The 24,559-nt window shown below is 44.4% G+C and overlaps 2 protein-coding genes across 7 annotated transcripts in view; both read right to left on the minus strand.

Moving 5' to 3' along the window:
- PLEKHD1 (pleckstrin homology and coiled-coil domain containing D1) overlaps nucleotides 1-24,559 on the minus strand; it is a 664,905-nt gene that overhangs the window by 639,345 nt on the left and 1,001 nt on the right. The gene's annotated exons all lie outside the window — the stretch shown is intronic.
- Nucleotides 17,866-24,559, minus strand: part of EXD2 (exonuclease 3'-5' domain containing 2) — a 29,767-nt gene continuing 23,073 nt past the window's right edge. For all 3 annotated transcript variants that reach the window (XM_068253840.1, XM_068253841.1, XM_068253839.1), the window contains exon 9: nucleotides 17,866-18,969. In XM_068253840.1, coding sequence (XP_068109941.1) covers nucleotides 18,753-18,969 — 217 coding nt within the window. In that variant the 3' untranslated portion in view covers nucleotides 17,866-18,752. The remainder of the gene's footprint in view (nucleotides 18,970-24,559) is intronic.

Consider the following 24,559-nt stretch of genomic DNA (forward strand, 5'->3'; position numbering starts at 1 on the left):
TACTACTTTATTCTGTTAGCAAAACATCTGCAATCTTTACTGCAAATTGTACGCCGGCTATGTAATGCCGCGATTTGCATAGCGGGAAGGTTTTGCACCCTCTTTTTAATTGTGCGACTCCGGGTGCCTAAATTTCCCCCGATGCCGATAATTACAGCTTTTATAATGGGTGCCTATGGCGGCACCATTCTTTTTAAAAAGTCTGCGGGGCCCTTTTACTGGCATTGTGTTGGCCTGTTCTCTAGCTATCCAGCCAGGAACAATCGCTCTCACCTGACCTGATCTATACTGTTCCTCTCAGGCTTTTGCATTTGTTCATTCTCAGCCTCCTCCACTCTCCATGCAACAGAATATGCTGCTTATTGGGTAGCTTAGCAGTGCCTGCACAGGTTTCATACACAAACCGCTGCTCTAAATAATCATAGTTGTTTCAGACATCTAGAATATAAATAGTGTGTATGTAACGTGATTTTATAATTTTATATTGAAAAATTTGCATTTCTATCAAATGTAATGTAAGGCCGGGTCACTCTACACTGCAGTGGATGTGGAAACTGTGCAGTGCTCAGGAAGGATGCGCTGGCTGCGTTTACACCTCTGTGCTTACCCAAAGCCTTGTTTCCATCTATGCGCTTCTGTCCGCTTTTTATCAGCACATCAATGTTACAGATTGATACATGTTGATGAAAAGCGGACAGAAGCGGACAGAAGCGCATAGATGGAAACAAGGCCTTAGTTTGTTTTGCCCTGGGTCAGATATAATTTAAAGAGGAACTCCAGTGAAAATAATGTAATAAAAAAATGTGCTAAATTTTTACAATAATTATGTATAAATGATTTAGGCCCAGTGCACACCGAGCGGTTTTTGGAGCGATCCGCCTGGAAAATTGCTTGGCTAATGTATTGCAATGGGATGGTGCACACCGGCGGTTTGAGGTTTTTGCAAAGCCGCAAACGCGCCTCCTGCTGCGCGTTTGCGGTTTGCTAAAAAACCTCAAACCGCCGGTGTGCACCACACATTGAAATACAATAGCCAAGCGTTTTCACTGGCTGATGCGGCTGGTGGATCGCATACAAAATCCGCTTGGTGTGCACCCGGCCAAATATCTGCTCTCTGCTCCCAAAACCGCTATCGTTTTGACGATCTGCTAGCGGTTTTGGTGTGCACTGGGCCTAAGTCAGTGTTTCCTCTCCCTGATTTATATCTCTGACATTTATCACATGGTGACATTTTTACTGCTGGCAGGTGATGTCACTGGAAGGAGATGCTGCTTGCATTTTTGGCAGTTGGAAACAGCTGTTATTTCCCAAAATGCAACAATGCTCCCACGGTGTGATGTCAGTACCTCAGTGTTGTGAGGAGCTGACATCACACTGTGGGAGGAGTTTCACCACAATATCAGCCATACAGAGCCCCCTGATTATCTGTTTGAGAAAAGGAATAGATTTCTCATGGAAAAGGGGGTATCACGATTGGGATGAAGTTCAAGTCTTGGTTATGGTTCCTCTTTAAATCTGGATGAATGAGTTGCCAGAAATGTCAGTTACATCCATCTCAGATAGTGCTTTTTTTCAGAAGCACTGTTCAATAATATAAACAACTCTTAGCAACCTTCAGAAGAGAAAAATGTGAGTGAACGGAGTCTGGTTCTAGCATCATCCCATGTCTAAGTGTACCAGTACTTGAAGGTTCTTGGCACCCCAGGACATGTGCCCATTGGCAAGTAAGCATTTCCGATTTTGTTTCTGTAACAAAGTAATGATCACAGTCTTTGTAAGAAATGAGACAATCTCAGTAGTGGTGGCCAGAAGATTCAAACTAACCAATTCTCTTCAGCTAGACCATAAATTATTTCCAATGACAGTCAGGAAGGTTGGAGGGCAACACCTAGCAGATTTATGACCAGTCCAGCATAAGCTTATTTACTGAGCATCCATCTGTATTAGGCTATTCTGCCTGATTAATGATTGTCATGCAGTAGTATGGAATCCTAGCAGTGTATAGCAAGAAGGCCTAGTGTGCAATATAGCATTTCTTTGGAAGAACTAGTTACCCCTATATCTTCAAATATGTCAACCTTGTGTATAAGTCGACTCCAATATTTGACCTTCTTAAGCTGGAATGTTTTTATTGACTCAAGTATAAGTCTACCCAGCAAAGTTAATGGCTGCATTTGGGGACCAGTAGGGGTTAATATGACCTCACTGCATACAGTATTGCAGCCATTACCCAACCTGTCCATTAAGTGCAGCCAGTAACTCCTACAGGCCCTAAGTGTAGCAATTATTCACTCCCCTTCCTGCAGCCCAGTATTTTTCTCCCTGCCCTTTTCCTTGTTAATTGCTGTGGCCAGGACTTACAGACTTGTGCTTTCTAGCAGTGTATGTCAAGAAGGCCTATTGTGCAATATAGAATTTCTTTGGAACAACTACTTAAAGAGACTCTGAAGCGAGTCTAAATTCACTTTTTTAACTTTCAGTCATGTTAAAAACTATAACCCCTTCTAAACCGCCGCCATCCCGTGGCAAAATGAGGGGGTTTTACCCCCCAAATCCACCCTACAAAATCCACAACTTTCTTGGTCATGGATTTTGCTGCTCATGGAGGCAGAGCTTTTAGCTGCAGCTCTGCCTCCATGCGTGTCAATCGCCGCGCGGATCTCCGCCTCTCCCCGCCCCTCTCTATGAAGGCAGATGAGAGGGGCAAGGAGAGGTGGCGATCAGCCAGGATTGATGCCCTGAGAGACACAGCCATTAGCTCTGCCTCATTCAGGAAGCGCCCCCCCTGTGTTAGGAGAGGAGATTGGGGGGTATAAACCCCTCGTTTTGCCGCGGGATAGCACCGGTTTAGAAGGTTATAGTTCTTAACATGACTGAATGTTAAAAAAGTGAATTTAGAATCGCTTCAGAGTCTCTTTAAAGTGTACCTGAGATGGGCACACTAAAATATTTTATAATTACCCTGGGCTTCCTCCAGCCCCATGAGCACCGTTGCGTCTCTTGCCGTTCTCCCGAGTACCTCCGTTCTCCTGGTATCAGTCCCGGTAATCTGGCGCCAGTTGGTTGCGCCAATTGGCTCTTCTCAGGGCCGTATTTACCATAAGGCACTGTAGGCACATGCCTACAGGCACCTGATGATGGAAAGGCGGCTCACTTCCCTCCCAGAGTGCCTCCCTCCCTCCTTCCCCATGCAGAGTCCGGATAAGAGTGTAAATGAGAGGTTATTCACCCTCAAGCTTGGCATTCCACTGAGGAGATCTACCTTCAGTCAGAAACACATCTAACTACTTAATACTGAGGTTCCACTAGATCCCTCATACTTGGGGGCTCCTCTAGCTTCTTAATATTGAGGGTACTTCCTGCTACCTAATACTAAGGGACACCTGTAGTTACCTATCAGGGGAAAGAAAAGTAAGGGAGAAGTTTTAGCTAGTACAGCCTGCGCACTTGTGGTGTGTATCGGTGGAGGTTTGTAGGTTCATGGAGGCCGAAGTCTAAGGTGCCAGGACATCTGTGCCTATAGGCTCCTGTGAGGTAAATCCAGGCCTGGCTCTTCTGCGCATGCACAGCCCCTCCCTGCATGTGCAGATAGCCCGATTGGCACAGCTGAGCCAGTTACCAGGACCAATACCAGGAGCCACCCAGGAGGACAGCGATGGGCGAGTCAGTGCTCATGGGGCTGGAGGAAGCCCCAGGTAAGTATAAAATGTTTTAGTGTGCCCATCTCAGGTTTACTTTAAAGGACAACTGAAGTGAGAGGGTTATGGAAGCTGCCATGTTTTTCCTTTTAACCACTTTACCCCCGCGCGTACGTATTTCTCCGCCCCTTTTTCCATCCTTTAAAAACCAGGGACGGAGAAACACGTACTTTCCGCGTTCCCGACGCTGCCCGCACTCCCGCTCGTAAACACGCCGCCCGCCGCTAGTAAACACGCCGCCGCCCGCTCGCCCAGAGATCAATGAACGGGAAAATCCATTCCCGTTCGTTGATCTAAGCCCCGCAATGATCAGCTGCTCTCCTATGGGCAGCGCGATCATTGTGAGAAAAAACTCACGTGTCCAGCCTCCTTATTCTTCCTCCAAGCTTCCGGAAGGAAGCTTGGAGGTCGCATTAAAACAAAAAGTTACTGTGGCCATCTTGTGGCCAAATAGTAAACTACACCCTACACATTTTTCACATACAAATAAATGACTTTTACACATAAAATTAACTCATAACCTCCAACACTCCCCATTTTTTTTTTTTTTGTAATTAAAAAAAAATTAAAAAATTTACAATTAAAAAAAATACATAAATAGTTACCTTAGGGACTGAACTTTTTAAAGATTTATGTCAAGAGGGTATAACACTGTTACTTTATAAACTATGGGCTTGTAATTAGGGATGGACGCAAAACTGAAAAAAATGCACCTTTATTTCCAAATAAAATATTGGCGCCAAACATTGTGATAGGGACATAATTTAAATGGTTTTATAACCGGGACAAAAGGGCAAATACGTTTCATGGGTTTTAATTACAGTAGCATGCATTATTTAAAAACTATAATGGCTGAAAACTGAAAAATAATTATTTTTTTCCCCACATTTTTCCTATTTTCCCATTAAAACACATTTAGAAAAAAATAATTCTTGGCATAATGTCCCACCTAAAGAAAGCCTAATTGGTGGCGAAAAAAACAAGATATAGTTCATTTCATTGCGATAAGTAATAATAAAGTTATAGACGAATGAATGGAAGGAGCGCTGAAAGGTGAAAATTGCTCTGGTGCTCAGGGGGTAAAACCCCTCAGTGGTGAAGTGGTTAAGCAATACCAGTTGCCCGGCTTTCCTGCAGCAGGGATCGTCGAAACCTAGCCATATGTTTATTCATATGTATTGTGACGCACTTCAGCTTGTCCCGGTTCCCTCTTTGCACTATGAGCCGGGGGTGAACCAGCCACATAGGAACAAGCATGGAGGGGCGGTGTTAAAGGAGAGGGCGGAGATAGGGGGGAAATCCAGGAAACCTGAAGTGAGAGGGTTAGGGCTCTTTTCGACTAGCCGCCGCGCGGCTGTGAGACGTGCAGTGGCACTTCCTGGTCTGTGGGTAGGCAGACGAATCCCAGAACTCGTGCCATGCACAGCTATGGTATTCGCTGCAGCTCGCATGGAAAAATGCTGCAATGTCGGCCAAATCGCTAAGGCAAGCGATTTGGACGGCAGCAGCATTATCCCCTATGGCAGAGTTTCCCCATGCAATTTGTTTGTGGGGAAACTGCGGATTCGGCCAAATGTCCGCAGCAGTGGAAACGGGACCTTATGGAGGCTAGTATATTTATTTAAATTTAAACAATACCTAATGCCTTGCCATCCTGCTGACTCTCTACCTCTAATACTTTTAACTATAGACCCTAAACAAGCATGCAGCAGATCAGGTGTTTATGACATTATTGTCAGATCTTAATTAGCAGGGCTACCATGCAACTGGTATTGTTCAGTTGTCCTTTAAAGGACACTCGAGGCGAAAATAAACTAATGAAATAAGCGATTGTATCTATCTTCCTTCTCCTAAAAATGACTTTTAAGATATTCCACGGTTTTATTTTATGTTTAAATCTACTTTTTAAGTTTTAACTGTTTTATTGTTTTTGCTCAATAACACATTAATTGAAGTGTGCCAGCGCTGAAATCTATGAACTGTTGACCTTTTTATCTCTTTCCTACTCTCAGAAGCTATTTTCTGCAAGGAAAGTGTTTTATAGTTGGAATTTCTTATCAGTTAGGGTCACACTGTAGTCACTTCCTGTCAGGACTGAGTCAGCCACTTACATACCTGATATTTAACCACAGAAAGAAAAAAAGGAACATAGCCTAGTTATTTGTGTGCTAGGCACTGTACATACCCATGTGTATCTCATCATGTCACATGTCACCTCTGGTATTGTTTAAAGTGAACCTTAACTGGGAGAAAAAAAAAAAGTGTGACCTGGGGCTTCCACCTGCATGCGCAGGACAGTCACGGTGGCGAGAGCGTGATCGATTTGCACGCAGCCAGGACCGCGCAGGCGCACTGGTCAGTCACCGAAAACAAAACTAGCTAGCTCAGAGACGGCGCGGGCATAGGACGTTTCCAGGGGGGATGGAGGAAGCCCCAGGTAAGTGAAACTTTTTTTCTCTCGGGTAAGGTTCACTTAATTATTCGCAACATTTTTTCCTTTTACAAATACCTAATCAATGTATATAGACATTGTATTATAAATTTAAGATGGGTTATTGTTACCTTCAGATATACCTATAACAATTTTAGTACTTCTAAAATATTAGCCAATTGTGGATCAATATACAATTTAATTTCAATACATCTTTTACTGCAATTGATATGGGAGATGTTAAAATTCAATTTCCCTATGATGACTCTATAACAACATTATGGAAAAAAAAAGCATTATGGCTTAGCAGTGAGAAAACAATGAGAATCTGACGTTTGTTGGTTATGCCATAGTAGTGAAATAAAGGGATAGTGCACCATCTGCTGGCGAACTTAATACCTGCACAATACTACTGTTTCAAATTCTAGTTCTACTGTATTTCCTCTTTTTTAAATAGATGAAATCATGTGTAAGTGCTGCTACCCAGAGGCGTTGCTAGCCCCAAAGATCAGTGGCACATGCCCTGGATCTATTCTGTGGTATCCCAGATGTGCCCCAGGCAGGGTCAGCTGTGGTGCCTCAATGGCGGCGGCGGACATGCTGGGAGCTGTGGTGCATCAATAGGGGGTATGCTGGGTGCTGTGGGCATACTGGGTGGTGTGATGCCATGCTAAGCACTGTGATGCCTTTATGGGTGTATGCAGGGAGCTGTGGTTCTATTTGGCCATGCTGGGAGTTGTGGTGCCTCAATGGGAGGCCCGTGGGAGCCTGAGAAGGGGGTCCACTAGAAGGTCAGGGAATGTTATGGGGGAACTGCCAGATAACCTGGCAGCAGGCCAGCCCGCCCAACAGAAAGCCAGACCAGCCAGCACCGATGTCAGGTAACTCTGCCTTATGTTTAACCACTTGAGGACCACAGTGGTAAACCCCCCTAAAGACCAGGCACATTTTAACAAAAATGGCCACTGCAGCTTTAAGGCCAAGCTGCAGGGCCACACAACAGTACACGAGTGATCCCCCCCACCAACAGCGCTCTCTTTGTGTGTTTTTTACAAAAAAAAAAATTGCATTTTTTTGGTTTTGTTATTCCCCTCCCTCCCTCCAGCCAATCCTGCCATCGGCTGTCATTCTGCCTATGAGAGCCGATCGCTCTCTTGTCCCCCAGGGGGACAGCCGTGTCGCACGGCTGTCCCCAGTACAGCGCTGCTGCTGATCGCAGCGCTGTGCTATGTGTTTAGACGGTGATTTTGCCGTCTAACAGTCTCCCGAGTGGCGATTGCCGCTCGGAGACTAAAGAGGGGGCGGAGCTCCTCCCCCGAGCAGGAGATGCGCGCGCAGTCTGCACGCGATCTCCTGCAAAACAGAGCCCCAGGACACGCCCATTGGCGTTAGCCAATCTGCAGGAAGTTAAGTCACACTATTTATGTGATATGCTGCATTTTTATTTTGTTTGTTTTTTATTAATGGAGAGGGTGCTTCATCCAACATTGTGCTGGGCAGGCCTACTTAGACTGCTGTTAAAGAGACACTGAAGCCAGTTTAAAAACATCTTTTTACCTTTTATTTATGTGAGGCATGTTTGCCCCTGCTAAACCGCCGATATCCCACGGCTTTACCCCCCAAATCCCCTGGGGCACACTGCGGGGAGCGCTTCCGTGAGAGGCAGAGCTATCAGCTGTAGCTCTGCCTCTACATGCGTCTATCAGCGACTATCTCCGCCCGCCCCTCTCAGTCTTCCTTCACTGATAGGGGCGGGTGAGAGGCGGAAATCCGCGGCTGATAGACACATAGGGCCTGATTCACAAAGCGGTGCAAACACTTTGCACGCCTGTGAAAAGCCCTTTATCATGCCTAAACTTAGTTTAGGCGTGATCTGAAGGAATTCGCGCGAACTCCCGCGCGCAAAGTTTTGCGCGCACAGCGCACCGTGCTTCGCGCGAAGCGCCCATTAAACCCTATGGTTTAATGGGCGAATTATAGCACAAAGCGGTGATAACTTCGCTAGTGCAAAGGTTATCACGCCTAAAGTCTTTTAGGTGTGATAACTGAGTTATCACCGCTTTGTGAATCAGGCCCCTAGGGCCTGATACAAAGCGGTGCAAACTTTTTCACGGACTTTTGCGCGCGCAAAGTGCCGCGATTCACGCGATCACGGACTTTTGCGTGCGCAAAGTGCCGCGATTCACGCGATCACGGACTTTTGCGTGCGCAAAGTACCGCGATTCACGCGATCACGGACTTTTGCGCGCGCAATTTGCCGCGAAAAAGTTTGCACCGCTTTTTGAATCAGGCCCATAGAGGCAGAGCTGCACCCGAAAGCTCTGCCTCCATGAGCAGCAAAATCCACGACCAAGAAAGTTGTGGATTTTGCAGGTGGGATTTGGGGGGGTAAAAATATATCGGCGTTTTAGCAGGGGCAAATATGCCTCACATAAATTAAAGGTAAAAAGACGTTTTTAAACTGGCTTCAGTGTCTCTTTAAGTTCATGTAAATGTGGCCCCACACATGACCACACCCACATTCTGATGCATGGCCACACCCATTTTCCAGCTGGAGTGCCCAAAAGTGCCCCGGATTTCTTAGGATCCTAGCAACGCCCCCCCGCCCAAGCCATTTTATAATTCAAAATTACATCAAAAACCACATTGGAAAGTGTGAGCAAATAATAAAGTTGCATCTGGGTTTCCTTATTTTCCCTCACTTGTTGCCGACCAATTGCCATTATGTCCATGACCAAACACATTTAATCCCTGATGTGAATATACAGCAGAGACGTAACTCATGGGGCCTAACAGAAAAGGTTTGATAGGGTCCCCCAACATTCACACGCCTTTCCCCATCTCCCCTTGGAGACTCCCACAGCCTGGGGGTCCATCTGCCAGGGATCATAGATGAAGCATGGCCATCATGACCCCTTCCCACAACAACACCTGATTTGGAGGAGGGATACCTCTAGACCCCACTGCTGTTTCAGGTGCTGTTCCCCCATAGTTGCCCTGATGTATAGACAGACCTAATTAAAAGTGCAACACATAGAAAGTAGTACATTATTCAGGATACCCAATCTTACAGTAATTATCCTGGTTTCAGCACCAGAAACGCTTCATATGTTACTGTATATTGATATGTAACATTTCCCCCGCCCACCCCCACCCCCCCTAACACATACACAATGTTTAACCAAAGCTATTTAGTTTCAGTCCCATTACCGGGAGCGTTCTTTGACTGCACTGTAGTACTGCCCAGGCGCAGAACTCTCCCAGCGACAGAAACGGAATGGGGCTGAATTATCGGGAACCATAGCGGAGGAACCAGGCGGCAGAAGAGGATGGCGAGGGACCACCAATGTAAGCCTATTGCATAACACGTGGGTCTCTGCCGATTTGCACTACAGCACTGCTGTTGTCTGTCGGAAATCTGATGTCTCTCTTCTAAAGGTGCCCATACACTATAAGAAATTTCTTGGCAGATTCAACCACTGATCAAATCTTCCAAAGATTGTTGCCTCAACATGTATGATCATTCTTCCAAAGATTGTTGCCTCAACATGTATGATCATAATTTCAATCAGATTTTTGCAAAAATCAAGACAGGATTTTTTTTGTGGTAGATTGAGTATGCGGTGGTAGCAATGCAGAGAGCATAAGTATGAAATCGCCGCCGGGAGACTTGGGCGCCAGATACAGCCTGTATATGGCTGATCCTGCTGCTGCACATGTCCTGGTGGCATTACTTACTATTCCCCCTCCAGGTCCATGTGGATAGTGGGGAATGATGTAATTTGGCTTCCAGCTGTTGCTGGTGGACGAATTACAGTTTTAAAAGTAACTTCAGCTCCGTCTTCTGATGGCGCCGAAGTTACTCAGTGTGCGCCGCTATAGCCGTAATTCCTATTACAGTCTATGGTGGCGCTGGCTGCACCCAAATCTCCTGCGCTGGGATTCAATGTGCTCAATGCAGAGGGGCCTAGAGCTGGTGGCACCCCCCAATCACGCCAGGGCCCTATGCAGAGTATTAGCACAGCCAGCACGCTCCTTCCTGTGTGCTGCCGTCCTCTCCCAGGAGATAACAGAAGCACAGAGGAAGGATCATGCCAGCTGGTGTGGTGAGTGTCAGAGTGCTTTGCTGCGCTTTTACTCTGCTGGGGCCACAGGGAGAGGAGCATTAGCAAGAGGGATGGTAATTGATTTGTAATAGATTTCATCCTGATCTCTATTTAAAGTCGATGTGCAGTGTTTTGCCATGATAGATTCCTCTCTGATCAGAGAATAATCGATCTTTTGGGCATGATGGAAGCAAGTCTGCCAGTGTATGGGTGGCTTAAAGCAAATGAAGAGATTTAAAAAAAAAAAAAAGTCTGGATCATCGAACCTTCCTGGTCCTCTCATGGTGTCCTTGTTTCAGTGCTGTCTTAGGTTCAAACTTGCCACCTCTGGAAGTCTTCAGAAGCACTCGGGGAGTCTAGCGGCTCAAGACTGCACATGCACAGTACAGAGCCTCATCTTTCCAAAGCACCCAGGGACACAAGTGCTTTCAAAGCCTTCTAGGGGTTCCTGAAGGGGCATTTGATCCATTGGTCAAATTCCTGCACTGGGGTGACAGTAAGCCTGAAAGATAAAATAGAATTTAAACCAAAACCACGTTTTATCTGCCTAATTGTTGTGGTTATGACAAGATTTTATTATGTCCCTAGTACTAAGTATGGTGACAATCTAGAATTTGGAAAAAAAGTGTATTTGGTTTTTTTTCCACCATTTTCATGTGCACATGCACTGAAATGCACATGCACAGCAGCGTCTGACTGACTTATAAAAACTTCCTGCTAGAGCCTCATAATGGCTCCAGGATGTTTTTGGCCATACACTGGTCGATTTACCATCAGATTCGACTAACAGATAGATCCCTATCTGATCAGAGAGGGATTGTATGGCCACCTTTACTGCATACAGATTGTGAACCAATTTCATCCTAAAACCATTCACAATCAAGCCCCCGCATACATTACCTGCTCCGCCGGCGCGACTCCCCAGGTCTCTGCTGTCTTCTTCTCTGGTCTCTGGCATGCTTCACTTCTTCCTGCCCGGCAGGAAGTTTAAACAATAGAGCGCCCTCTACTGTTTAAACTTCCTGCCGGGCAGGAAGAAGTGAAGCATGCCGGAAACCAGACCAGAGAGGAGAAGACAGCAGTGATTCGCACCGGCCGGAACAGGTAATGTATACCCGCTGTATTATGTCGGCCATTCGAATGCCGCTAGCGACGCACTCCCGACCCGCCGGCGATCGAGAAAAATCTTCCGCACGGACGGGTCGTCGGGAATGATAGATTTCGGATGGAAATCAATTGTTCTGTCAGCGGTGTGCGCAGCGATTTCACAGCCGATTCGATCACTGTGATCGAATCGGCCATATATCGGCGGGAAAATAGTTAGGTGTATGGGTCCCTTAAGTTAGCGTGTCATTAAGTGGTTAAGCAAGCACAACTATCACTTTTCTATGTAGTTAATCCCTTGCAGCAATAGATGTCAAAGGTAAGATTACTCACAGCAATTCCCAGCTATTGGATACTTAATTTCCTGTCTTTGTCTCCTTTCACACTGACCACTTCATGATTGCAACTAGTGTTGGGCGAACAGTGTTCGCCACTGTTCGGGTTCTGCAGAACATCACCCTGTTCGGGTGATGTTCGGCCGAACACCTGATGGTGTTCGGCCAAACTGTTCAGCCATATGGCCGAACTAAGAGCGCATGGCCGAACGTTACCCGAACGTTCGGCTAGCGCTGTGATTGGCCGAACGGGTCACGTGTAGTGTTGGGCGAACATCTAAATGTTCAGGTTCGGGCCGAACTCCGAACATAATGGAAGTCAATGGGGACCCGAACTTTCGTGCTTTGTAAAGCCTCCTTATATGCTACATACCCCAAATTTACAGGGTATGTGCACCTTGGGAGTGGGTACAAGAGGAAAAAAAAAAAAATTTAGCAAAAAGCTTATAGTTTTTGAGAATATCGATTTTAAAGTTTCAAAGGGAAAACTGTCTTTTAAATGCGGGAAATGTCTGTTTTCTTTGCACAGGTAACATGCTTTTTGTCGGCATGCAGTCATAAATGTAATACATATAAGAGGTTCCAGGAAAAGGGACCGGTAACGCTAACCCAGCAGCAGCACACGTGATGGAACAGGAGGAGGGTGGCGCAGGAGGAGAAGGCCACGCTTTGAGACACAACAACCCAGGCCTTGCATGAGGACAAGAAGCGTGCGGATAGCAATTTGCATTTTGTCACCATGCAGTCATAAATGTAATACAGATGAGAGGTTCAATAAACAGGGACCGGAAACGCTAACCCATCACAGATGTTCATTGTTCATGTTACTTGGTTGGGGTCCGGGAGTGTTGCGTAGTCGTTTCCAATCCAGGATTGATTCATTTTAATTTGAGTCAGACGGTCTGCATTTTCTGTGGAGAGGCGGATACGCCGCCGATCTGTGACGATGCCTCCGGCAGCACTGAAACAGCGTTCCGACATAACGCTGGCTGCCGGGCAAGCCAGCACCTCTATTGCGTACATTGCCAGTTTGTGCCAGGTGTCTAGCTTCGATACCCAATAGTTGAAGGGTGCAGATGGATTGTTCAACACAGCTACGCCATCTGACATGTAGTCCTTGACCATCTTCTCCAGGCGATCGGTGTTGGAGGTGGATCTGCACGCTTGCTGTTCTGTGTGCTGCTGCATGGGTGTCAGAAAATTTTCCCACTCCAAGGACACTGCCGATACCATTCCCTTTTGGGCACTAGCTGCGGCTTGTGTTTGCTGCCCTCCTGGTCGTCCTGGGTTTGCGGAAGTCAGTCTGTCGGCATACAACTGGCTAGAGGAGGGGGAGGATGTCAATCTCCTCTCTAAAGTCTCCACAAGGGCCTGCTGGTATTCTTCCATTTTGACCTGTCTGGCTCTTTCTTCAAGCAGTTTTGGAACATTGTGTTTGGGCTGGTGCACACCAAAACCCGCTAGCAGATCCGCAAAACGCTAGCAGATTTTTAAACGCTTTTTTTTATTTTTATGAGGCGTTTTGCTAGCGTTTTGCGGATTGCTGCTGCGGTTTTCAGTATAGTAGATTTCATATATTGTTACAGTAAAGCTGTTACTGAACAGCTTCTGTAACAAAAACGCCTGCAAAACCGCTCTGAACAGGCGTTTTTCAGAGCGGTTTGCGTTTTTCCTATACTTAACATTGGGGCAGAAACGCATCCGAAATCCAAAAAATGCCTCACCCAGGCATTTTTCGTTTCTGCAAAACGCCTGCCGCTCTGGTGTGCACCACCCCATTGAGATACATTGACCAAGCAGATCCGCAGCCGCAAGCGGATCTGAAAACACCCAAAAAGCCGCTCGGTGTGCACCAGCCCTTTGTACCGTGGATCCAGAAGGGTATAAACCCAGTAATTGGTGTTGTCCAGAATGCGCACAATGCGTGGGTCGCATTCAATGCAGTCCTAGGCCGAAGAGGTCATAGCCTAGGGTCACAAAACCTGTTTATTGGGCAATTTCAATGGTGGCGAGTCTGACGTACATAAATCGCAGCAATGGCCGTTAGCAACGTCTGAATCTCACGAAATGTCTCATGCAGGTAAAAGACATATTGTTAGACTTGGATTCCAAAGATGGGGTCCCTACATCTCTGCAAACCAGAGTTACAGGGGTCCAAAATTGGTAAAATCTCCCATAGGCTTTCATTGGGCCTCCTATTTACCGTTCCAAAATCTCACACCATTTCAAAGGGCAATGGCTCAGCAGTGGCAAAACTCACCAGTCATGATCCCCCTAAGGGTCCCTACAATGCTAGAACATTTGGTACTGCTGAGCCATTGCCCTTTGAAAAGATGTGAGATTTTGGAAAGTGAAATAGGGAGGCAATTAAATCCTACGGGGGATTTTACCAATTTTGGACCCCTGTAACTCTGGTTTGCAGAGATGTAGGGACCCCATCTTTGGAATCCAAGTCTAACAATTACGTCTTCTACCTGCATGAGACATTTCATGAGATTCAGACTTTGCTAACGGCCATTGCTGCGATTTATGTACGTCACCATCACTACCATTGAAATAGCCCAAATAAACAGGTTTTTGTGACCCTAGGCTATGACCTCTTTGGCCTAGGGGCCCGAAACTCACCAGTCATGTTCCCCCTAAGGGTCCCTACAATGCTAGAAAATTTGCCACTGCTGAGTAATTGCCCTTTGAAAAGATGTGAGATTTTGGAACTGTAAATAGGAGGCCCAATGAAAGCCTATGGGGGATTTTTACCAAATTTGGAGCCCTGTAACTCTGGTTTGCAGAGATGTAGGGAACCCATCTTTGGAGCCCAAGTCTAACAATATGTCTTCTACCTGCATGAGACATTTCGTGAGATTCAGACGTTGCTAACGGCCATTGCTGCGATTTATGTACGTCAGACTCGCCACCATTGAAATTGCCCAAATAAACAGGTTTTTTGACCCTAGGCTATGACCTCTTCGGCCTAGGACAACATTGAACGCGACCCACGCATTGTGCGCATTCTGGACAACACCAATTACTGGGTTTATACCCTTCTGGATCCACGGTACAAACACAATGTTCCAAAACTGCTTGAAGAAAGAGCCAGACAGGTCAAAATGGAAGAATACCAGCAGGCCCTTGTGGAGACTTTAGAGAGGAGATTGACATCCTCCCCCTCCTCTAGCCAGTTGTACGCCGACAGACTGACTTCCGCAAACCCAGGACGACCAGGAGGGCAGCAAACAACACAAGCCGCAGCTAGTGCCCAAAAGGGAATGGTATCGGCAGTGTCCTTGGAGTGGGAAAATTTTCTGACACCCATGCAGCAGCACACAGAACAGCAAGCGTGCAGATCCACCTCCAACACCGATCGCCTGGAGAAGATGGTCAAGGACTACATGTCAGATGGCGTAGCTGTGTTGAACAATCCATCTGCACCCTTCAACTATTGGGTATCGAAGCTAGACACCTGGCACAAACTGGCAATGTACGCAATAGAGGTGCTGGCTTGCCCGGCAGCCAGCGTTATGTCGGAACGCTGTTTCAGTGCTGCCGGAGGCATCGTCACAGATCGGCGGCGTATCCGCCTCTCCACAGAAAATGCAGACCGTCTGACTCAAATTAAAATGAATCAATCCTGGATTGGAAACGACTACGCAACACTCCCGGACCCCAAGTAACATGAACAATGAACATCTGTGATGGGTTAGCGTTTTCGGTCCCTGTTTATTGAACCTCATCTGTATTACATTTATGACTGCATGGCGACAAAATGCAAATTGCTATCCGCACGCTTCTTGTCCTCATGCAAGGCCTGGGTTGTTGTGTCTCAAAGCGTGGCCTTCTCCTCCTGCGCCACCCTCCTCCTGTTCCATCACGTGTGCTGCTGCTGGGTTAGCGTTACCGGTCCCTTTTCCTGGAACCTCTTATATGTATTACATTTATGACTGCATGCCAACAAAAAGCATGTTACCTGTGCAAAGAAAACAGACATTTCCCGCATTTAAAAGACAGTTTTCCCTTTGAAACTTTAAAATCGATTTTCTCAAAAACTATAAGCTCTTTTTGCTAAAAAAATTTTTTCCTCTTGTACCCACTCCCAAGGTGCACATACCCTGTAAATTTGGGGTATGTAGCATGTAAGGAGGCTTTACAAAGCACAAAAGTTCGGGTCCCCATTGACTTCCATTATGTTCGGAGTTCGGATCGAACACCCGAACATCGCGGCCATGTTCGGCCCAAACATCTAGATGTTCGCCCAACACTAATTGCAACACTGGTAAAACATTGCATCATGCAGTTGCAGCGGGAGCATACAGTACAGGGAAAGTATTCCTCACTGGCACTATAAAGGCACACTTTGCCCAGTTAAAGCACAGCAAAATCGATTTTTTTTGTGCAAAAGTAGTGTTAGCTGTGGTTTTGCCACAGTCTGAATGCAAGTCAATGGGAGTGTGTATTAACCACTTCATGACAACCAGACTTCTAAAACGTCCTGCTAGAGCCTCTTAATGGCTCTAGGACGTTTTTATAAGTCAAACAGTGCTGCTGCCTCTGTGCACGTGTGCTCCCGTGCGATTAGGGAGACAAAAAAATTACCCCTTTATTTCCAAATATTATATTGTCACCATACTTTGTACTAGGGACATAATGAGGTTGTGAACTGTTGTGATAACCAGGACAAATAGGCAGATAAAAAAAAAAAAAAAAAAAAAAAAACACTGCTCATCCATTAGGGTAAAAACCACTTTGGGGTGAAGTGGTTAAAACAAACGCTGTTGCACACAAACTTCAGTAAACCTGGAAGTAAGGCTGCCATCTGTGGGAGAAAAAAAAAAAAAAAAAAAAAAAAAAAAAAAAAAAAAAAAAAGGGCCAGGTGCCCATAAAAGATTTTAGTTAAGAGCCCCATGCTTGTCAATTAAAAGTATCCTACCTAATAGGCAAGTGTCCCAGCATCTGTCCATGTGTCAGTGCTTTTTAGCACTGCGTATGTGCAGAGAGCCGGAGGACGGGGCCAGAAAGGGCAGTCGTGTGCGTTTACGTGGCGGATTAGGACAGACCTACCCCATTTTTAAACATAAAAGGGCATTTCATCACTTCCAAAGCTTAGAAATTTTAAAGCTACATTAAAATGGCATCTGCCTTTGGGAACAAAATGCTCCTGGCCAAGAAGCCGACCCTCAACCCCATCATTTCCAACATGAAAGCCCCAGTGTGCAAGATTCACAAGAGCCCCATAGCTGGGTTCCAGCGTGTAGCCATGTCACCTTGCGCAAGAAAAAAAAAAAAAGCAGGCTAGCAAAAATCTGTTTGTCACTAGCCTGCTAGTTACCAGCACCCTGTCACTCATCACCGCTCCCCGCCTTTGTAAGCTTCCTCCAATCTCGGAAGCTAAGCCGCGACCCAGGAAGTACTTGCAATTGGAGGAAGCTTACCGATGCAGGAAGGGACACAGGCGGGGGGAGTGGTGATGAGTGACAAGCTGCAGGTAAATAGCAGGCTAGTGACAAGCAGATTGTTGCTAGCCTGGCGTTTGTTTTGGGTCAGCAGATGGGGGGGGGGGGCGCGGCTGGAGGTAGCAAAACAAGGACAGAGGCATGTCAATGTACACAAAACAAGCCTCTGTGTCCTATTAAGATATGAAAAACACATCGGGTCCTCTTTACATAGAAACAAACTAGTCTTTAGTAAGAAGCCTGGGTATACTTGTGTAAGCTGACATTTTCAATCACAGGTGCTGGCAGATGTCACACTCCACTGCAGGTACACGTGTGGGGAAGGCTTCTACTGGGACACAACTGGCTATGGGGAGGGGGAGCTGCCTACTGGGCACATGTTTGGCTATGGACAGCTGCCTACTGGGGGCACATCTGCTTTGGAGAGGGGTGCAGCCTAACATTTGTGGAACATCTGGCTACAGGGAGGGTGCTGCCTCAAATATATCTAATGTATGTCACTTTTTCCTGGTTTGAGGGAAAGGTGGGTATATCGGCTTATACATGACTAGGGTACAAGCAAGGCAAGCTTTTTATGGCTGTAATACCTTATCAGATAGTGAAGTTTGGGTCAAAACTGGAGAGAAACTATTACATTTGTAAGAGTAGGACAGACAATTGTTTATCCCAGTTTAATTTTTAGCTAGGGGTCACTTAAAGGCCCTTGGTTATAGTCGCACTAGAAATAAACAGCGCCAAACAGGTAATATTAAATGATGATTTATGCTTTTTAAATGAACATAGTTCTTAAGACATACAGATCAGATTTCTCCACACAAATATGAATAAATAAGTCACATGGGAGAATAAAAAGTAAGGCAACATTCATAAATGGCATCTAAACCCATAAATGGAGTCTTCACAACACAAGCTGAAGTCTCCCTATGACACAGAACAGAAGAGGGAACAGGGTAGAAAAAACTTCCATAAGATGAACCAGTTCATTAGAAAAGTACATAGGGCAATATGAAGTATAATGCTTGCCAATATATCTGTGCATGGAGTTTCCATCAGCTTCATTAGAAACACTACCATGTCACTGGCTAGTACATGGGCCAAGATCATATCTACTTCAGACAGTATGGAAAAGCCATGCACAAAAGTTCACACTAAAGCCATCGGGATACAAAATACATACAGCAAGTTGGCACATTAACACTTCTCACATTGCATATTTCATATACAGAAGCAGGATAGAAAAAAGGTCACGTTTGCTGGGCATAGACTAACAGCACTGAAGGCACAAGCTCTGCCTCAGTGAAAGAAGTAAAAGAAAGTTACAGTAGGTTAGATTTTAGTTCAAGCCCCCAAAATTTTAATAAATACTTTAAATTACAGCAAGAGTTAAAAAATAAGTTTCACCCCACAAAACTGGGATAGCAGACCAAAGTGGGCATTGGCACTGCTAAGCAACCACTCTTGTAGCCTAAATTGCTGACTTTTAGGAGGGTTGCAGTCAACAGCTAGAGCACCAATGGCTGCTGCCTGCCCATCATGTAAACCGTTCCAGTAAAAAGTTATATTACAGTATCTTAGCAGCCTTTAGGATTCTCCCATCAGTCCATTTTGTGAAGAATGTCACACAGCTCTCCTAGCCCAGCTTAATAGGCAAGTCTGCACCGTACTTCTTGATCAGCTTACTGTGGTTATGGTCAACTGACCACTGCTGGGGAAGAAATTTGGGCTGCATGGCATCCAGGAAGTGTTGGCGCCAGCGTTTCTCAAGTTCCATTAAGGATTGCAGTCCTCCGTTTGCATAGCATCGCACCACTTTCAGTCCATGTGGGATATAGGCCTCATTGAAAATCCTGTAAGTAGACAAGTTAGACATTTATACTGTTACGTCACACCTTTAAAGCCAATCTACAGTCAAATCACAGTAGGGCTAGAGCTGCGAGTACGGTTTCTCTGTACTGTAGTGGGGTGTAGTTTGTTCCTCTCCCTAGTACTTGGCAACTAGGACTGTTGTGGTCTAGATCCAGTCAGGTACTAGCTCCCATACATCAATTTAGAGCACTATACATGCAAGCCATTGTTAAAGTGTACCCAAAATGACATGCGACATGAAATAGCCTGAAAGAGTTAATATCCAGCTATGCATCTGAATAAAAAAAAAAAAATTATGAACTGTTCATAGTTGTATTTTTCCTCTGGGATGCTTTAGACACTGCAATTTAGCAGAGAAAACATTAAATCTACTTTGTAAATGTTTATACAGAAAGCCATGAGAGGTCTAGAAAAGTATTTTTTGGGAGTGGGAGGCCATATTAAATGGTTTCTCAGTCTATTTTCACCTCAGGCTCACGATAAGTCTATAGGAACAATGCTTTCTGGAGTAAATTTTAGGTAGCATCAACGTTTCCTGGCTCCCAGCAGACCATACACCAGGAAGAACAAGCCACACAAGCCCTACACTCCAGCACTGTAGCCCCCAGAACTAGCACTGCTGACATTTTCAATTTGCACTATAGGAGTGCCTTCCCCACAATCCAGATTAAAGTTTTTGGAAGTCAGTGTACAAGTTGCCAATTCAACTGGTCAGCACTCTGGCTCAAACAGGCACCACCAGCAGGCATGGAGGTGTACACTGTAGGTGAAGTGTGCATCACTAAATGAGAATACTCCAGTGCATCCATCATTACAGCATCCATTGCAAGTGTGACCATACTGTAATACATTTTCAGTTCAATAAAAGCTGAATCCATTCCAGTGAAGATATAAGAACCCTGGTGCAGAAATAGAGCAGTTGTATAAAGTCAGCCAGTTGCTTATCTGGAATTACACACACACCAGAATTAAGGTTTTTTTTTCCCCCATCCGCCCATTACTGGAGCTCCACTAGCTGACTTGTAGCAACACCAATTATGAACATTTTCTTTGCATATACCCAAGACACTGAAGTAGTTGTGACTTTCAAACATTTAATAGTAAACCTGATCTGACCAACCATCTCTACCACATAGTAAGCATAGTTAATGAGGGGATAATCTTTCAGAGTGAATATAAGATTATGCAAATTTTGTATGCATCTTGGCAAATGAAACCAAATGGAAGGTGGAGGAGCACTCAATCAAAAAGAGAAGTTTGTGTGCCCAAGCCAAAGGTCTCAATACCAATGAGATCCATAAGCCATAAATGACAATTGTCAATCTAAAAAATAGGCTATGGCAGCGCCAGAACCTATTTTTATATTGACTGTCATTTTAATGGCATTCTAATAAAGAGCCATTTATGATTGTGGTGCCAGCCCATCTTGACAATGGAACAAAATTTATCCTCAGCAGAATTCAACTGTCCATTTTCAGTCTGCATACATTAGTGTAATCCTGTATCGACTGATAACCGTTTGCATCCAGACCATACCTACCACTTGAGTTACCCGCCAAGTGCACAATACATACCCCAGCTGGTGCCCCAAGCAGGCTAGCACATTCCTACAACTGTTTAACTACTCTAGTTGGAAAGTTCTACACGACCATTCCCTGGCTTAGAAGCTACTGAAAATAACTGGTACAAGTTCGAGTATTAGATAAACAGCAATTTAATTGCTCAGTGAAGTTTATTATTTACACCACTATGCCCATTTCCTCAATACAAAATCATGATCAACCCACTCAGATGAGTTTCAACAGCAGTAATTGTGTCAAAACATATCCATTTAAGAACAAAAAAATTTTTAAGCACACCCACACGAGTGGCACAGTGAGAAACTAAGTGAGCCAAGACTGGAGAGGTACTAATGTAGATTACACGTTACCCAAGAGAAAGATGTGTGCTCTGACCAGTCATCTTGGGGGTACAAGATGGGCTACACGCGGCACCCCTGTTGAGATGCAATGTATTGTGTGGGCGGACTCCTGCAGAAATAGCAGGGAGGTAGCTTTAGATCCTGCATATTCTGGTAGGCGAATGCAATAAGCAAACACTTTGCCATTTTAATTAGTCAACAGGACTTGGAGGCAGCCAGTATATGTCAGGTGGTGAATGGTCAGAGTACAACTCTGTGCCACTCATGTTGGGGTGACTAAAAATGTTTTGCTCTGAAATGGATATGTTTTGACACAATTACTGCTGTTGAAACTCATCTGAGTGGGTTGATCACCATTTTGTATTGAGGAAATGGGCAGTGGTGTAAATATTAAACTTCACTTAGCAATAAAATAGCTGTTTATTATCCAAGTCTCTGTTCCCAGCAGTAGCCAGATATTGATATTAAAGAGTAACTGTCAGGCTGCAAAAGCCAATTTAAACCTCTATTCTCCTGTGTTAAACAGTTTAGAAGGAAGCCAAAAAGGCAATACTGAAGTTAAAAATCTTATTGTGATGTGTGCTGAACAGCAAGGCTGTTATTCCCAAGCTCTGTAAGGAGGCCGGCAGGACGCATAACAGATACTGCAAAGCATTCTGGGGCTGCTTTTCCCCAGTGCACTACCTTGGGTCATCCCCTTCATTTCCCTATCACGCCCTAAGGCTGCTTTCACAGTGAGAAGTTACAGGCTCATGTTACAGCAGCTTCTAACAGCAGCAGCCTAAACTCGCAGCACTAAAAATAAAAATAAAAAAAAAAAATTCACAGGGCACATGTTCCGTTAGAGTATACTGCATGAGTCAGCTATTGTTCCTAGCCACATGGCTAATAGTCACTGCACAGTAGGGTTGTCCATTAGAATCTTTGTGAGTCGAATTAACAGGAAGCAGGGAGGATATGACATCACAATTGGCTTCATAGGAGACAGACAAACATGAAACCTGCCATGAGCTGTCAGGAGCATCATTCTCTGCAAATACTATATAAAAATTCTGTGAAATCCAAACGTGGACAGTGAAATGCATATGTAATGTAAGTAGAGCCAATATTTAGCTACTGATGTGTTTTTTTTTCTCTTAGAACCCTATACCTAACAGGTCCTCTTTAACCCATTTTGGTTCCTGGACGTAGAAACTACATCCAGGAACCATGCTCGCTACCGCGGCCGATAACGTGCGTGCGCCCGCGGTTCGATAGCCAGGCAATCATTGAATTGGGCTATGGTGCCCGATCACTGATTCCTCTCCCCCGCTGAAAAAGCGACAGCTTCTCTCAGAAACTGTGCTTTTTCTGGCTGTTGCCTCCCCCATGCATCACTAAGCGTGTGTTACGCTTAGAGTGAAGTCATGTAAACAAACTCATGGCCGCCATCTTGTGGCCAAAAAGTAAAACTAAAAAAAAATTAAAATCAACACACAATTACATTATAAAACTATGGTTTACATCCCACCCTCCCAAAAATACCCAAATAAAATGTTTAATATAAATTAAAAAAAAAACATTACAATAAAAAAAAAAAAGTAAATATTTACCTAAGGTTCTAAACTTTTTAAATATCAATGTAAAGATGAAATATTTCTATATTTTTTTTTATTTTAAACTTGTTAATAGTGAGATGCAAAACGGGAAAAATGCACATTTCCAAATAAAATATTGTCGCCATACATTGTGATAGGGACCTAATTTTAACGGTGTAATAACGGGACAAACGGGCAAATACAATACGTGAGTTTTAATTATGGAGGCATGTATTATTTTCAAACTATAATGGCTGAAAACTGAGAAATAATGATTTTTTCCATTTTTTTCTTATTCTTCCTGTTAAAATGCATTTACAGTAAAGTGGCTCTTAGCAAAATGTACCCCCCAAAGAAAGCCTAATTGGTGGCGGAAAAAACAAGATATAGATCAGCTCATTGTGATAAGTAGTGATAAAGTTATAGGCTAATCAATGGGAGGTGAACATTGCTCAAGTGAAAAACGACGGAACGCGAATGGGTTAAGGTAAAAAAAAGTCGTAGTATGATCCTGTATCCCACATTAACCACTTGAGGACCTAGGGCTTTACCCCCCTTAAGGACCGGCCACTTTTTTTCCATTCAGACCACTGCAGCTTTCACGGTTTATTGCTCGCTCATACAACCTACCACCTAAATGAATTTTGGCTCCTTTTCTTGTCACTAATAAAGCTTTCTTTTGGTGCTATTTAATTGCTCCTGCGATTTTTACTTTTTATTATATTCAGCAAAAAAGACATGAATTTTGGCAAAAAAAATGATTTTTTTAACTTTCTGTGCTGACAGTTTTCAAATAAAGTAAAATTTCTGTATACATGCAGCGCGAAAAATGTGGACAAACATGTTTTTGATTAAAAAAAACCCATTCAGCGTATATTTATTGGTTTGGGTAAAAGTTATAGCGTTTACAAACTATGGTGCAAAAAGTGAATTTTCCCATTTTCAAGCATCTCTGACTTTTCTGACCCCCTGTCATGTTTCATGAGGGGCTAGAATTCCAGGATAGTATAAATACCCCCCAAATTACCCCATTTTGGAAAGAAGACATCCCAAAGTATTCACTGAGAGGCATAGTGAGTTCATAGAAGGTATTAATTTTTGTCACAAGTAAGCGGAAAATGACACTTTGTGACACGAAAAAAAAAAAAAAAAAAAAAAAGTTTCCATTTCTTCTAACTTGCACCAAAAAAAAAATGAAATCTGCCACGGACTCACCATGCCCCTCTCTGAATACCTTGAAGGGTCTACTTTCCAAAATGGGGTCATTTGTGGGGTGTGTTTACTGTCCTGACATTTTGGGGGGTGCTAAATTGTAAGCACCCCTGTAAAGCCTAAAGGTGCTCATTGGACTTTGGACCCCTTAGCGCAGTTAGGCTGCAAAAAAGTGCCACATATGTGGTATTGCCGTACTCAGGAGAAGTAGTATAATGTGTTTTGGGGTGTATTTTTACACATACCCATGCTGGGTGGGAGAAATATCTCTGTAAATGACAATTTGTTAATTTTTTTTACACACAATTGTCCATTTACAGAGTTATTTCTCCCACCCAGCATGGGTATGTGTAAAAATACACCCCAAAACACATTGTACTACTTCTCCTGAGTACGGCGATACCACATGTGTGGCACTTTTTTGCACCCTAACTGCGCTAAAGGGCCCAAAGTCCAATGAGTACCTTTAGGATTTCACAGGTCATTTTGCGGAATTTGATTTCCAGACTACTCCTCACGGTTTAGGGCCCCTAAAATGCCAGGGCAGTATAGGAACCCCACAAATGACCCCATTTTAGAAAGAAGACACCCCAAGGTATTCCGTTAGGAGTATGGTGAGTTCATAGAAGATTTTATTTTTTGTCAAAAGTTAGCGGAAAATTGATTTGTATTGTTTTTTTCACAAAGTGTCATTTTCCGCTAACTTGTGACAAAAAATAAAATCTTCTATGAACTCACCATACTCCTAACGGAATACCTTGGGGTGTCTTCTTTCTAAAATGGGGTCATTTGTGGGGTTCCTATACTGCCCTGGCATTTTAGGGGCCCTAAACCGTGAGGAGTAGTCTGGAAATCAAATTC

Source organism: Hyperolius riggenbachi, chromosome 9 (genome assembly GCF_040937935.1).
Source record: "Hyperolius riggenbachi isolate aHypRig1 chromosome 9, aHypRig1.pri, whole genome shotgun sequence".
Classification (NCBI taxonomy): Eukaryota; Metazoa; Chordata; class Amphibia; order Anura; family Hyperoliidae; genus Hyperolius; species Hyperolius riggenbachi.